The sequence below is a fragment of the Ochotona curzoniae genome, unplaced genomic scaffold (assembly GCF_017591425.1).
Source record: "Ochotona curzoniae isolate NIBS_2020 unplaced genomic scaffold, NIBS_Ocur_1.0 scaffold_4701, whole genome shotgun sequence".
Classification (NCBI taxonomy): Eukaryota; Metazoa; Chordata; class Mammalia; order Lagomorpha; family Ochotonidae; genus Ochotona; species Ochotona curzoniae.
This window is the reverse complement of record NW_024467122.1, coordinates 31,737,447-31,752,852: the sequence shown is the minus strand read 5'-3', so window position 1 is coordinate 31,752,852 and position 15,406 is coordinate 31,737,447. Positions and strand designations below refer to the sequence as shown.

General features: G+C 42.7%; 1 protein-coding gene across 6 annotated transcripts in view; it reads left to right on the top strand.

The window, feature by feature from the left end:
• Positions 1-15,406, top strand: part of NPAS3 (neuronal PAS domain protein 3) — an 827,147-nt gene that overhangs the window by 788,511 nt on the left and 23,230 nt on the right. For all 6 annotated transcript variants that reach the window (XM_040970285.1, XM_040970284.1, XM_040970283.1 and 3 more), the window contains one exon: positions 13,903-14,096. In XM_040970285.1, coding sequence (XP_040826219.1) covers positions 13,903-14,096 — 194 coding nt within the window. The remainder of the gene's footprint in view (positions 1-13,902; positions 14,097-15,406) is intronic.

Sequence of the window (15,406 nt, the reverse complement as noted above, 5' to 3'; positions counted from 1 at the left end):
TGTGGTTCAATGGGCTCAGCCTTCACTTGGGATTTCTACACCCCATACCAGAGTACCAAGGATCCTGTCCTGCCACTGCTACCACACCTGGAAAGGCAACAGAGGATGGCCCAAGTAACTGGGTTCTGTTGGCTCATGTTGCAGACCCAGACGGAGTTCCTGGCTCCTGCCTTCAGCCCAACCCATCCCTTTCTGTTTCAGCATTTGAGAAGTGAACCAGCAGATGCCTATCTCACTCTTTCTTCCTCTCTCCCTTTTTCCCTCTTATCACCATCATTGTCTTTCAAATCAATAGATACAAAACATTTTTTAAATCTTAAAAACCAATCAGAAGTGTTTACAAAAGCATTGTTGTTAAAATTAGATTTGGGAAGTCTCCCTTTGTGCGTCCTGTGCTGTATCCCCAGTCCTTTAAACAAGTGTTTATCAGTAGATTAATCTCAATGACACTTCTGAATAAGCTTGAATAAGGAACACAAAAGGATGCACAAAAAATTTACACACAGAAAAGTCATCATCTGACCATCCTGAAAGGATGCCTATCCCTCAGAGCTGAATAATTCACACAGCTGCATTTGTCTGCTCTGCTCAACATTCAAAGTATTGTGAAAAAGAAATATTGGGTAAGTTTGCCCATAGTGCCTGAAGCCTCTCCTTGGGGGCTTGTCTGCCCATAAGTAGCAATGAAGAAAAAAAAAAGTCCAGTGCTGATTTGAGTTGTTTAAAACACTTGCATACGTGTTTGGTAGTCATGATAGCACAAGTTGCTCCAATAATCAAAAGAATCATGACTTGTTTTGCTAAAATCCCAAGGAAATAGCACAAGATGTGATATTTCGGCACTAATGAGGTTGTGCCCGAAGAAGTGTGATTTTAATTATGATAGATTTGGAGAATCCATTGCAAAACTGCAGGAGAACAGCAGGCTGTACCCGGTTTCAGGGAAAGTACATTAATATCCCATGTTTTTGTTTTATTTAGTCTTTGCTGGCTGTGTGGAGAATCACCTAAGGTAATGGTAGAGTTACTAGGGAGTACATCAAATAGAACCTTACAAAGAAACTTTATTTTCTCTTCCCATGCTATGGATGGAGACTGCACTGCAGAGGAATATTTGTCTCGAGTTGTCTTACAAGCTTACAAGATTGATTTGCCTGGCCACTGACAGTTCTGATCCTGACACAACCTTTCCAGCACCTTCCATCCTTCAAAGGTTGAAAGTCATCACTTTGGTAGATCCGCTCGCTAAGCCTTTATGCTGGCAGAGAGAGAAAAGGGGGTTTCTGCAGAATTTCACTTCATTCCAAAGACGGATGTGGGCTGGGGAGGAAAGCTGCTGGTGGAAGTCGGCATACGAGCCGTGTTGCTGATTGCTTCATTAGAACCCTGTGCGCTTCAAGAGCCATATGCTTTCAAGTTTCTTTAAATGGTATTAGGGAAAAATATCCTCAAGGCATTATTTTTAAAGGGGACTTCAAACGTTCCCCAAGAAGAGAAAAAAAAAAAAAAGTATAGCACGTTTGAACTCCAGGGGGTTGCAGGAAAAATCTTACTTAGCAAGACTGTGAAAATGGAGCCATCTTTTCAGTTTCAGGGTAAAAGTGAGTGTTGGTCACCATCAGGGCTGAATTTGAAATGGGGAGGGAGAAAGGTGCAGAAAATCTCCAAATTCTCGAATCCTTGCCATAAAACAGCAAAGGAGATAACTTAAGGAAGGAAATTAAAAAAAAAAAAAACAACTTTCATTCCTTTACTTGATGGAATAAAGAGAACCAAACACTCAACTCTCCTGTTTTCTGGCAGAATGCATAAGTCCACACACTCTTCCTGTTGCATCCCACAGAAGAGCAACTTCTAAAATGACTTTCCTCCTCCCGCTTCCCAACTTGTGTTACCAATATTCAAACCTCTGCTTTAAAGACCTGGGCAGTGAAATTACAAACAGGGAGCGCCTCATGCGTCTTGAGGTTCTCTGCAGCAACTCGGCTGCAGAGGTCAAAATAAAGATGCTTTTCCAACTTTAAACCCTGCTTTTTTTTAAAGTAGATCCCAACCTGATCTCATCTAATGCCTTGATGTCTGGTTTCTTGGACATTATAGTCACTGTATTACATATCAAAAGGACTCTTGAGACAACCTCTCGAATTGATAATTCTCATTTCTTATGTATAACTACTTTATATTCACTCAGAGGACAGTTGCATTGTATGCTAAACCATGAATCGAATATAAAAAAAATCAGTCCCTTTGCATGTAGGTTAGTATTAAATTGAGATACTCTTTTTTTTTTCCCCTCCTGTTTGTTCCCACACTTGAGTTCCTGGTGTCAGTTTGTATTTGGCTTCCAGAGTATATTAAAGTTTTTCTGGTGCTTATGATGTTTTTGCCAAGAGCACACTTGCAGCAATCTACACTGGAGCAGTCTTTGTGCCAATTACTTCAAAAAAAATATATTCTTTAAAATAAAGGAGGAGGGACTTTATTTTTTAAGAAAACTTTCAGGTTATGGTATGGTGGTTTCAGTTTTAATGCTTAGAGTCAATTTTTCCTGAAATGATCACTTACAGGCTCCCGAATATGGATCTTTGCTTTTTTTTTTTCTCCTTAAGTCTTTTTTTAAGCCCTTCTACAAAATGGAAATCCTGATAAAGACATACAAATAGCAGTGGGAATCATGGGTACCGAGGAAATCGCTGTTGCTGCCGCCGCCACACCCTCGTCTATTTCAACAGCTTCGGAAAGGAAACTGCTAGAAGCTTGTTAAAGAGTTTCCAAATGTGTGACTGTAAATGACTGTCTCTAATCATGGCTGAGTAAACCAAATGCAGCAAATGAGCTAGTGACACGCACAAAAGTCTTGAGTGTTTTGAATTGCATATGCTGAATGGATAATAGCCCGTGTTAGTGCCATAGGGGCTTTTGAAGGTTAAGATCCTAAGTTTGATTGAGTCATTTTCTAGAGAGAGATAAACATATTTTAGGAAAACAAAGAGAAAAATGGAAAGGATCTATGTTTTCTGAACTGAACTCTTCAAAAGAAGAAAAAGCATGGGCAAGAGCTTAAGAGACTTGAGCTCTCTTGCCTATAACCAACCAGTCCTGCATCCTTAGGCATGACAGTTTCCAATCCTGGGCCTCAGTCTCCCTGTCTGTAACATGAGCAGGTTGCCCAAAGTGGTCCTGCACAGCTCTTTCTGGCTCCTCTCAGCAGGGTTTTTGAGATACAGAGCACAAACAGGGTCCTACATGGACATGAATCCCTTCACTCTGTAATGGGACAAAATGCAGGATTCAGTGAAGCACTTTGGAGGGAAGATTAAAAACTACCTAAGAGGGCCTGGCGCAGTAGCCTAGCAGCTGAGCAATTCACCTTGAGTGCGTCGGGATCCCATGTGGATGCTAGTTTTAATCCCAGTGCCCCCGCTTCCCATCCAGCTCCCTGCCTGGGAAGGCTACCAGGATAGTCCAAAGCCTTGGGACCCTGCACCAGTGTGGGAGACCCAGAGGAGGCTCCTGGCTCCTGGCTTCAGATTGGCTCGGCTCTGGCCAGTTGCAATCATTTGGGGGTGTAAATCATTGGACAGAGGATCTTCCTCTCTGTCTCTCCTCCTCTCTGTGTATCTGACTTTGCAATAAAAGTAAATAAATCCTTAAAAAAACCACACACATAAGAAAATTTCCTGTTCATTCATACTAAAAACCTAAAGCCAGCTAAAAATAAAAACTAGGATGTGGAAATGATGGAATGTGGTCATGTTCTTGATGACCCAAGGCTTCATATTTTAAAAGACTGGACTTGAAAGAGACTATGAACTAAGGGGTCTAAAGGCCAGGCAGTGTAGAAACACGCAGCGCGAAGAGCTCCTTGCCATCACACATAGATCTATGCTTTGCCCGAGTAGTGCCAAGGAAACAGTAATCCCGTCTTCCCGTGCACCTGTGTTTTCTGATACATCGAGCAGGGGTCTAACGTGCTTCACTGAACAGAATTCTCTTTCTTCTTTCATGATTCTGAAGAGTGCCAGCTGCCTATAAGTACCTCCTAAGAAAGTGATAATTTTTAACATTAAGGAGTTTTACTGCTCAAGGTGTAAAACACTGAGGTTTTCCTATTTTCCCCAAACATAAATACCCCACCTCTCTGCTTTGAACAGTTTTAATGATATGAAACGGAATTATTTGCATTTTGCCCTGCCAGGGAATGGCTCCGTGGGTCACCTGAAAGGGCTGGAATACCCTCTCCTTCTGGTGGCTGCCTCAACTGCTTTTTCATAGCACATGAAAGCAACCCGAGACTACCAAATATACAGGGCAGCACTCTGTCCGGGGCACATGGCTCAGTGTGGTCACCCACTGCAGGTTAGACTATCCGACCCCCAAATTCTGTTGGCAAACTCAAGAAGCACAAAACCTAAAGAGATGAACTGAACACATAACTGGTTGTGGAAAAATTGAGGTAAAACACACAAGAATGTTACACAAGGATAAGCAATTAAAATACTTGATTTATCATCTACCTATCCTGGGAAGAATCCAGAGATTCTATAAAAGATCTAGCTGCAAACGATGGCTTTTCTTCCTGAGAACAGTTGAGTAGGGAGCCACTTTGATGTGTCGCTTGGCTCTAGACACTTCTATTCTTCTGATGTTGGAAAATATGGTTTCAGATGGTTAGATTGAGAAGAACTGCTCTCCTGCCCTCCAGGTAGTGAAACTAAACCGCAAGGGGTCCCACAAGGCTGTCAGGGGTGATACCCTCTCCTCCACATCAAGTGGTAGAGGAATAAAAAAAAAAAAAGTTGCCCTCCTTAGTGGTACAATGGTCCTCTGTCCTTTTCTAGGAGACTTGAATAAAGTAACTGAATCAAATGAAATTTGATCAGCTGTGTATAGTTCAGCCTTCTTGCTTTGCCCCTTAACAATTTATCGAGGTGTTTCTACCCATAGTCACCCATAGTCCTGTTTTATTAAATGATATTTGAAGTGTTCTACTCTCAGAGAAAATGTGGTTTATATCCTTGGCATACATTTACATAATCTCATTAAAGAGATCTCAGCAGCTTAGTTAAACTATCCCAATAAAAAAAATCGCATCTATGATAGAAGGAAGACTATTTTCTCCAAAGGGAACATGAAGCAAATATTATAGGGTCCAAGCACATTTTGAGAAGCTGATGCTGTAATTATAGTTGTATTTTTTATGTCATGTATTTGAAGTTTGTTAAAAGAGATGGATGGGAAGCAATTGTTATGTTTGGAGGATACAGTTGTAGGGAAGAAAATGCGGTGGCTAATGTATTTTAAATGTGAGTTTTAAAGAATACTTTTTTACTTGTTGCCTTAGAAAATGTTCTTACATTAAAAAAAAAAAAAAAAGCAGGAGAAGAAATCAAGGGTGATAAATTGCCAGCAATTTCTTCATTCCTTACCAGAGCCATCAAATGAAGGGTTAACCTCCCAGGATCCTCTGAATTAATCAGTAGCTAGGCCAGGGGCAGACTAGAGGGGAGGGGTTCACAGAGCTCAACTTCCCCCGAGAGACTCCCAGTAACTGTGCCGCTCACTGTGGTGTGGCCAGGAGAGAAGGCTGACCTGTGTACAAATCAAGGAGTGTGCACAGGAATCCTGCTCTGAGCCCATGTCCGCCTAGGGCTCGGTCCTGTTTGGCAGGAGCCTGTCCTCCATTTCTGAAGATCTAAAAGGCAAGGGGTCATTTTCTACGGAGTATTTTTTGGAACTGGTATGATCATAAAGACGTGTCCACCTTCCTTGGCTCATTTAGGAGGTGCTCTGGGATGCGCCTCTGGTCCTCTTGCTTAAGGAGTTCTGGATTTGCTCTGCCCTGTTTTAGAGGGGATCCCCAAGAGACCATCGGCACCTGCAGCTGTTGGGATGGTTGTTCAAAATGCAGGTTCCCAGGCCCCACCCTCAGTGGTGAGAAGCTCAGTTTGTGGACATGAGGTCCAGGACTCCACATTATGTACCGGCTCTCTGGGCAATTTTGTGCACATTCTTATTTAGGGAGCAATTATCATTGACATGGTATTATTTTTTTCTTTTAAAGAAATCTCTGATGTTAATTTAGGGGTTTTAGACTTTCCAATTAAAGGTACAATCTTACCGTTTCCCTCATGTGCCAGACCTAATTAACCAATTGAGTTATCTGTGAGCTGAACGAAGTGAGGTGACTCCATAAGGTAAGGAGTGCTCCATAAGAGTGTTCATGTACTTCATGCTTCCTGCTCACCTCCTTTTCATTCCAACCTACTGCAAGTCCATGAGATGCCCGAACTTGAACACCTGCCACATCCTAGATGCCCTTGAATTCAAGAGGATTGGCTTCTTCATTCTGGCCAGTCTCTACATGGTATCCAGTGTCACCTCCTCTTTGTTGCCAAAGCTGTAAGGCAAACCCACCTGCAACCTTGATACCTTCTGTAATTCTTGCTGGTCTCCTACCATCAGGACAGAATCCTACTCCACACTCCCTGTTCAGTGTTGAAGACTCCTCGTCGAAGGGAAGTTCTTCAGGATAAACCTCCAGAATGACTAGCAGGCACCCACTTGCCTCCCGACTTGAGAGCTGTCCTCTTACCTAGCTCATGACAACACCCCAGAACCCCCTCTCTGGTAGCAGCATCTGTGACCTCGGACAAGTCTGCATCTCACCTTTCCCCCTTGAGAAGTCAGCTTTTCCCTGTTCCCTCCTCACTTCCTAAATTCTCACTGTGACTTAGGGCAAAGCCTCCAGCCAAACCTGGAAAATCAGTTTCTAGAACTAAAATCTGAGCTCCTGGAAAGGGAAAAGTCCTGGAATTCTTCTGTGCCTCTCGCAGAGCCTCATCCTTCAGCCCTGAGCCCTCTTCTCCAGTGTGCTCATCCGCAGCTCTTAGCAAAGTCTCTCTTGTTTGCTCGTCTCAGACCTTGTACAAAGCTGCAGGTGGCAGGAATCAGACAGAGGTAAGACAGAGGACCTGTGAGGGTAGATTTCCCCAACCCATGAAGATGGTCTAACGCCTGGGAACCCAACCGCTCCTGAAAAATGTGTAGGAAGTTAATGTGCATCAAGTCATTTCCATGAATCTGATATTCTCATGCTGGTTTAGATTAAATTGTTATGCTGTGGGCTAGATGTTTAGGTTCAGCAGACCTGACTCAGTCCTTATCTTTCAACAGGTCTGGTGGGGTTGGGGTGCGGGTGGGGTGGGTGCCTCCAGAGCCCCATCACTTAAAAATAATTAGCTGATTCTCCCACGTGAGCCAGTGATTTGATGATCTGTATGCCAAACAGGACTTCTAGAGCAGGAGAAAAGAAAAAGCAACCAGCGTGCCAGAAGCAAGCTTAAATTTTAAGGTAAATTTTGATTCCCTTAAAGGATGAGTGAAATATCTCAGAAGATGCTCTAAACCCACAGAATCCATCGTTTTTTCATGCCTGCAGCCTTTTTTGTTCCCATGGTTGCCTAGCCCTGTTCTGTACTTTACATTATATGTGGAAAATAATGCACATAATACTTGGCACTTCCTTTTGATAAAGAAAGCGTTTCATAATATGAGCACGGAGGTTTATTCCTGAAAGAAAAAGGGAATAGCTTCCAGATGTATTTTTATGTCACGGGCTATCTTAAAGCATTGACAGAGGGGAGGTTTTACCAAAGTGTTTGCGATGGACTTGTTCATAATGAGAAGATATTAGTGGAGCACAGCTAAGTGTGTGTCCCTAAGAGACAACAGAAGCAAGAGAGATAGCTCTTGGTCCAAGCACTATGGTTTGTGAACACTCCCACCCTTACCCTCGACTCGCAGATCCATGCTGCAACCATCACCCACAGCTACTTACTGAATCAGAGAAGAACCACCATGATTACTTTGTACTGGAGGACAATCAAATCCTGCTAATTTGGACATTTTTGTCAGAGATGACGGGATTTCAACTCAAAATCTCATGCATGCTAGTTCACTGTTGCTGGCATTAAGCAGATGGTGCTACTTTAGAAAACTATGAGAATGAAAAATAAAAAAGAGCACCTGAGGATAGAGTTGTCATACAAAGTTGAGTTTGGTGGTGAAGAGATGCTTTTAGTCCAGGAAACATGTTTGAAAACTGTCTGTAGATGGAAGGCCAAGCTAAGATGAGCCTTTGGGACACAGAGGCAGTTTCTACCAAATCATTATTTGTAACTCAGAGATGATCCCTAAAATCCCTATTGGTCAATTCTTAGAGAAGGTTGCACTTGATCCCTGGCAATGTACTGAGACTCCTGCCTCCACCACGGGGCTGCAATTGAGCAGGGGAAGTCATGCTGCAGCACAGTAATGTCCACTCAGCAGAATTTTCCAGAGAGAACGAACCCTAGGTATTATCACCATATTCTTTTCCATCATTTAATGGCCTCACCAAATAAATGACTTGTCAACACTGTCATAATCAGGGCTAAAATCAGATGTCCTGTTTCCCAACACTGCATCATTTCTACTCTACAGTCTTTGTTTTAAAGCAGCGCTGTTACTTTCAGTTCCATGGCAGTGGACTTGTCAGTGCTTGGTGTTCCAATCCTTTCCTGTTTACCTGCTTAACTCTACAGGGAAGCCACACCCACTCTTTGGGGGTGTTTTCAGTGGAACTGGAGATGGCATTGTCATCATCCTCTGAGACCGCACAAAAAGCTTGAGGTACTATCTCCTCTTTCTGAGTCCCATCGGCAGTCCTACTTGACAGTACCTGCCACTTTGGCAGACGCTAATTTTAATGTTCTTGGAACCCTGGGAATTGCCAATAGGTTTCCTTCTATACTCCTTTGCTCTATTTGTTCTCTGAAACCCTTCCACCACTCTATGATCTTATCTCATGTTAATAAATTCGTGGTAGTTTCACGTAGTCTTCCTGAACTATTCAGTGAAAAATATTTTTTTCCTGCCCTGAACTCCAAGATTTTTTCTTGGAACTTCCTTATGGAATATACCTGTTGACTGATTAACTGATGAAGCTTATACTATGTGCCAGGTATGTATACAGTCCTTTTCTATGTACATTTTCAGTGACTCCCCTGCATCGCTTAAAAATAATTAACTGATTCTCTACAAAAATAGTAGAAATATGGAGGTCATTACCCTATTCCTTGAGATCCATATTTAGTTGCTCTTGGAACAGGGGACTTTTTAAGACTCTTGAGCATAGCCAAGGTTAAGAATCACTAATTTAATTCCCAATCCATCCGGCAGATTATCTTAATAGTTATTAAGACCTCAGGAAGCTTTAAAACACAAGCAAAGGGCAAGCATTGTGGTATAGCCAGTTAAGTCACCACCTATGATCCAAACATCCCATACGGGTGCCAGTTTGTGTCCTAGCTGCTGGACTTCCAAATCAACTCCATGTAAATGGCCTGGGAAAGCAGCACACGATTTCCCAAAAGTTTGGGCCTCTGCTCCCATGCAGAAGACCTAAAAGAAGCTCCTAGCTTCAACCTGGCCCAATCCTGGCTATCTGGGGAGTGAATCAGTGAATAGAAAATCCCACCCCCCTCTCTGTGCAACTCTTTTAAACAAAACAGTGCATTTTTTTAGAAACACAAAATAAAAAATAATGCACACACAAATTCTGGGGTTCTACCAAATCTTACCAAATCTGAATCCCTGGAAAATAGTCTTGATGATCAAACAAAGGACATCTCATATATGACTATTCCCATCACTAGAATTGAGAGTCACTTTCTTGATCAGACATCTTCTCATCATGACCACATTAAAGAACTCCTACATCTTGGTGCTATCCCTCCCAATAGGGTCTGTGAACTCAGCAAGGACAGATTTACATTTAATGTGCTTTGGGGAGCTACCCACACCCAGCAAACTCTCTCATACATGTATGTTCTAGAAACTGAAGAATCTAGAAAAGAATTTGTTAAGACCCTTGAACACCTCTGCAGCAGGCAGTGTGTCCTCAGACTTTCTATTTCTCTGGATTCAAGTAACCATGATGAAAAAAATTTGGAGAATATCTGGCATCTGCTCTAAACAGATATAGACGTTTTTTGTTTTGCTTGTCATTATTCCCTATGTAATACAATATTGCAGCTGTTTATATAGCATTCTGTTAGAGGACATACAAAATTTAGAAGTTATTTAAAGTATGTGGGAGGATGTATGTAGGTTGCATGCGAACATTACACATGTTATGTAAGGGACTTACACAGCTTCAGACTTTGTTGTCCACAGAAGGTCCTGGAACCAAGATTTCTTTAATACCAAGGGAAAACTATACTGATTATCTTTGTACCAAGATTTATTTTATTTAAAAAAAATTTTTGAAAGGAAAAAGACAAGAGATCTCTGATCTGCTGGTACACACCCCATGTTCTTCCAACAACCAAAGGAAGGCCAGGGCAAAGCTGAGAGCCTGGAAATTAATGAAAGTCTTCTATATGGGTAGCAAGGACTTAACCACCTGAGTCCTGACCTGGTGTCTCACCAAGAAGCTGGACACAGGAGCAGGACTTGGCCTCAAACCCAAACATCCTGCTATTGGATGCAGGTGTCCTAAGCAGCTTCTGGACCTCTACACCAGATGCCCTGCTCTAGATTTCTGACATCTGATACGCCAACCTGGAAAGTGAGCAAGTCATTTCACATCACGTGCACATCACAGGTGCATGGCACATAAGTGCCAGAGCCAGGATTTGAATCTAAGGCCATTTCTCCATGCCTCGTTCCTCAAAAGCAACTTCCCGGTGCAAATTCCGTCTTCATATATGTAGACGTATGACATGCTCTTGGGCATGTTTTCAACATCTGAACATAGCTCATCCCCTGATGGGAAAAAATTCTGTTGGCATCATAAAGTGTATTTGAAAGAAAAAGAAATGTGTTGGGTTAAGGCTGAAAGATAATTATGGAATCGAATGGACATTCTCTCCCTCTCTTGAGTTTCTCCTTCCTCACTGCTGGACTTACATGCTCATGGAAAACACACCCTCTGTTCCTTGCCATTTCTTGATGACTACTTGTTCCTGCATGGGTCGATCTTCGAGTTTTTCTCCCTTACTAGTTCATGCTGCCACTCAGTGACAGTAAAGTAACCCAAGTCCCTCATTATAACTGAAATCTTTTAACATATTCCGATACAGTTTGCTTAGGTAGTAAATTGGCCTCTGGTACCTACTTCTACCTCTTTGTTCATTGTGAGTATACACAGACAGTGCGTACATGACATTCCAACAGGACCTGGATACTGTGAGAGCAGATTCTGTGTGCCATTTCTAAGCTAAGAGACTAAGGACATGGAAATTCTATAATTTCCTTTACTAAAAAAAAAAAAAAAGAAGAAGAAGAAGAAAGGGAGGAGCAGGCATGAAGCACCCCGGCTTGAGAAACTTAATCCCATCTTCAAGTGCCTGGGTTCCAACTTCCTGCAAATGCACGGTCTGGGAGGTACCAAGCGATACCTCAGGTATTTGGGCCTCTGCCACTCACGTGGGAGACACGGGCTGAGTTCTTGGCTCCTGGTACCAGCTTAACTCAACCCTGTCTGACGCTGATGTTTGTGTGTGTGTGCGTGCAAGTGCCCACACCCACATGATTATGTGTGTGTCATTCTCTCATCCCCCACCCCCACCTTTCAAATAATTTTACACTTTTTAAATATACAATACAGTTGTTTTTTTAAAAATGAAAGAAAAAGGGGGTCTAGTTTTCTCCCAATGAAGAAATGTTATGGTCCTTTAAAACAATAAATAATTTCTTGAACTTTATATCAACACTGAAAAAATTTGGCCCTTATGTTACCAGCTGAGGTTTTAAAGAGAAATAGAAACACTATAACAAAAGTCATAAAATTATTTGCAGTTTGTCAAGTGTTGATACCACCACAATTTCCTTTGATTTGCCTAACTATAAAATAATCACCATTATCCCCATTTCACAGAAAAGGCGGTTGAGACAGAAAAAGCTAACTGATTTCTCCTTAGTAACAGAGTCATGAAATTGCCAATCTAGACCCCTCTGTAGCCTTGCACCTAGGAGAGCCCCAACAGTCACAGGCCGAGGTGGACTTCAGAAGCTGCATGGGTTTGACATGTTGGGGTCACTCCGTGGATTACCTGTCTGTCTTCCCAACTTATTTCCCTGCCCAGGCACCTTTAAATTGGTTTGGAATAGAATACCAAGTGAGGATTTATTCAGCCTATCATTTCCACATCTGTGCTTTTCCAAGAAGCTGACTTTTTCCTGATAAAACAAGATAGATAATGATAAATGAGCATCTGTATAAGCCTAGCTGGGAGGAGGACCAGGGAGTGCTAACGCTCCTCCTGTGAAGTTCATCCTGTTTCTTTTAGCGATTTCTTTATTAGTTAATGAGGTCTTGCGAAAATGTGTGTCTGTGATGGTGTTTGAGCATCCTTGCCTCTAGGAACATTTTCAAATATTCATGAAGTAGCTCATCTGACCAAAGCTTAAAGCAAAGGTGCATTAAGTATGAATTTAGTCAACTTCAAATGTGGGTGGTCGAAAAGCTTCAGCTTAAATAACCCCCGTAATCCTCCTCACTGGTGCTTCCAGAGCCACAGCTCTGGGCACACACGCGAAGGGTGACAGGGAAGAGGTATTATTTAGAACAACTCAAGACTCTGAAGGGCAGGCCCCCTCAGCTTTGATCCTGCTTCCTGACTGACAGGCATGTGGCTCGCTTTTGGAAAATGGAATAACTTAAGAGAAACAAAAATAAAATGGAAGCGGAATTGGCAGCTGAGCCTCTGGGAAGGAAAGCAGACACTCGATCACATTGTTCCTGGAAGGCGAAGAGACCTGCTTCCCACTTTGGACTCCTGATGGCAAAGAGGGAACAGTCCAATCTCAGGAGCTGCTTTGTCAGTCAGTGATGCATTTGCAGAGCCAAAGCAAAGGGGCAAACTCCAGGTAGCTGTAAGCTGCATTCTACAGTGTAGAAGCCACAGCCATCACTTCTGTGACCTGGTGTTGGAGGGTCCCAGGAACCGCAGCAGGTCCCAGGAACACACACACACACACAGAGTTGCTTTCAGGCACACCCTGTTATCCAATCATCCCAAAGCAGGACCAAGCAATTCCTTTATTTTTTTTTTTTAATTCTTATGATTCTTTCCCCCTGAAACATTATTTAAAGGAGTAGACAGTCTGGCTTGGGTCTGGGTGTCTAGATTGTATATAGCATGCTTTGACTAAGAAGCCAAAAATTGCAGCCTGATATTCTCACTTCCTGAACAAGTACCGCTGAGCTGCCCCCAATAGGGTGCAGTGTCTTCCTGACCCTACAGCAGTAGTGGCTCCAGGAACGAATCCTGGACAAATCCTGACCACCAACCCCACACGACACAGCAATAAACCACGACAACCATGGTAACCCAATGCTGCCTGCCATGAACTATTTATCCTCATAACAACCCAATTTGTGTCACTGCCACTGATTCATTTATTCACTGGAATCTTTAATGTTTTGCAACATCGAATTCTAAAAGCAAATAAGCTCAGACTCATGCTTCTGGAAGGAGTCGGCCGCAGAATCCCTCTCAAGACTAACTGGGAGAGACAACATCTGCCATTCATGAAAAGCAAATCACACAAACATGTCTTCGTTAGCTCTGTGGTCAACTGTTGATCATTTTCTCTGGCTTTCCATTTCCCCTAAACGTGAAAGAATAGCATCAGCGCTACCATCACGCTGCCTTGAGAAATGCTCAGAGGGTCATGTCCTTTCTCTAACTTGCCTCTTGCCATGAGGACCCCGTTGTGCACACTGGCAGCCATGATGACTGCAGAAGTATGAGTTCATGTCAGTTGTCCTAGAAGTAATTTTGCATTTCTCAGAAGATAATACTGTTGCATCTGGGATTTGACTAGTGTCGTGTACTTAATGTTCTCTTCCAGGTGATTCACATCACAGGACGGCTCCGCCTCAGAGTGTCGCTGTCCCATGGGAGGACCGTCCCCAGCCAAATCATGGGTCTCGTGGTTGTGGCTCATGCCTTGCCTCCCCCGACGATCAATGAAGTCAGAATTGACTGCCATATGTTCGTCACTCGAGTAAATATGGACCTCAATATCATTTACTGTGAAAATAGGTACTTTGTTTTCATTTTCATTTGCCCTGTTGCACGTTGAGCATTGGTGAGAGTTTGTGTGTTCAGCAGTCGGAAGGATTTTAATCTCCCAATGATGCACATTAGAAATCCTGATTGTATCTTTAATGGCTGCTTGGACTGACACCAAATATGCTTTTTATTTGAAATTTACATTGCTGCCCTGATCTACCTGAAGGAGAACAATTGAGTGAGTCAGGACACCCAAACATCCATATGCTGCAAAGAAAGTCTGTACTGGCTGAGATGCCAAAGAGAAGACTGGGCAGGGATGAGATGGGCAAAAGGATGAAGCGGAAGGAATCTGCCACTGCCCATTTCCAACTTACTCAAGGGCCCACCGTTACCATGATCAGTGTGCCCACACACATGTACACACAGCACAAATGCAACCAATGAGAAGTCAAGAAACCTACAAAATGATTACATAAGATCTTGTCATCCTGAGGGCTTCACTTTTATAAATTAAAAAAAGATGACTCATCAATGTTGGTGGTAGTGCTTCCTCAAAACAGCTTTTAGAAAAAAGCATTTTTTAGCCTCTGGTTAAAAAGTTCACTTTTTCTACTGAGCACAAAGCAAGGGACCAGGAAATGGGACAGTGCCCTTCAGATGCTTCCTAAGAAGCCACTAGCCCATCTGCACACTGATTCTGAATGCAGGATCACAGGGCAATGGAGATGAGGAACCAATGTAAAAGTCACAGAAGGAAGGTTTAGCATTGCCTGCACCACTAGTGCCACAGAGAGAGGTACTGAGCCGTGGCAGAGTAAGGTTTTGTGGCCAAGATTCTTTTGGGGCTTAAAAATCCATGTTTGTTCCCTAAGCTAGCACTATAGTACTTTTGGAGGAGGAAATAAAACAGCAAAATGACCAAATAGCTTGGGTGATCTCTTCAGGGCCTGCCAAGAAGAAGAGAGTCCTGCCTTCAGAACTGGGTAGTACGGCAGATGTTCAGATCAGGTTAGAAACCACCTACTATTTCTGGCCAGGATGTAATGCAGAGAAAAGATATCACAGCAGGAAAATGCACCCACCTAGGCCATGAGTCTTGAGTCAGGTAGAATACATCATGAACCTGTCACTCTTACTTGATCTCTAACACTAGCAAGTCTCTTTTCAAGTTATTTTTGGCACTTAGTAAATTTTTTGTCATCATGACTACATACTAAGGTATTCTGGACTGACCCCAGAATAGAAGGAAGAAGGAATTAGCTGAAATAATTAGCTGGAGTTTTCAAGTAATAATAGAGAGAGCTGATGATTACTGCACATTTCACTACACATCTCAC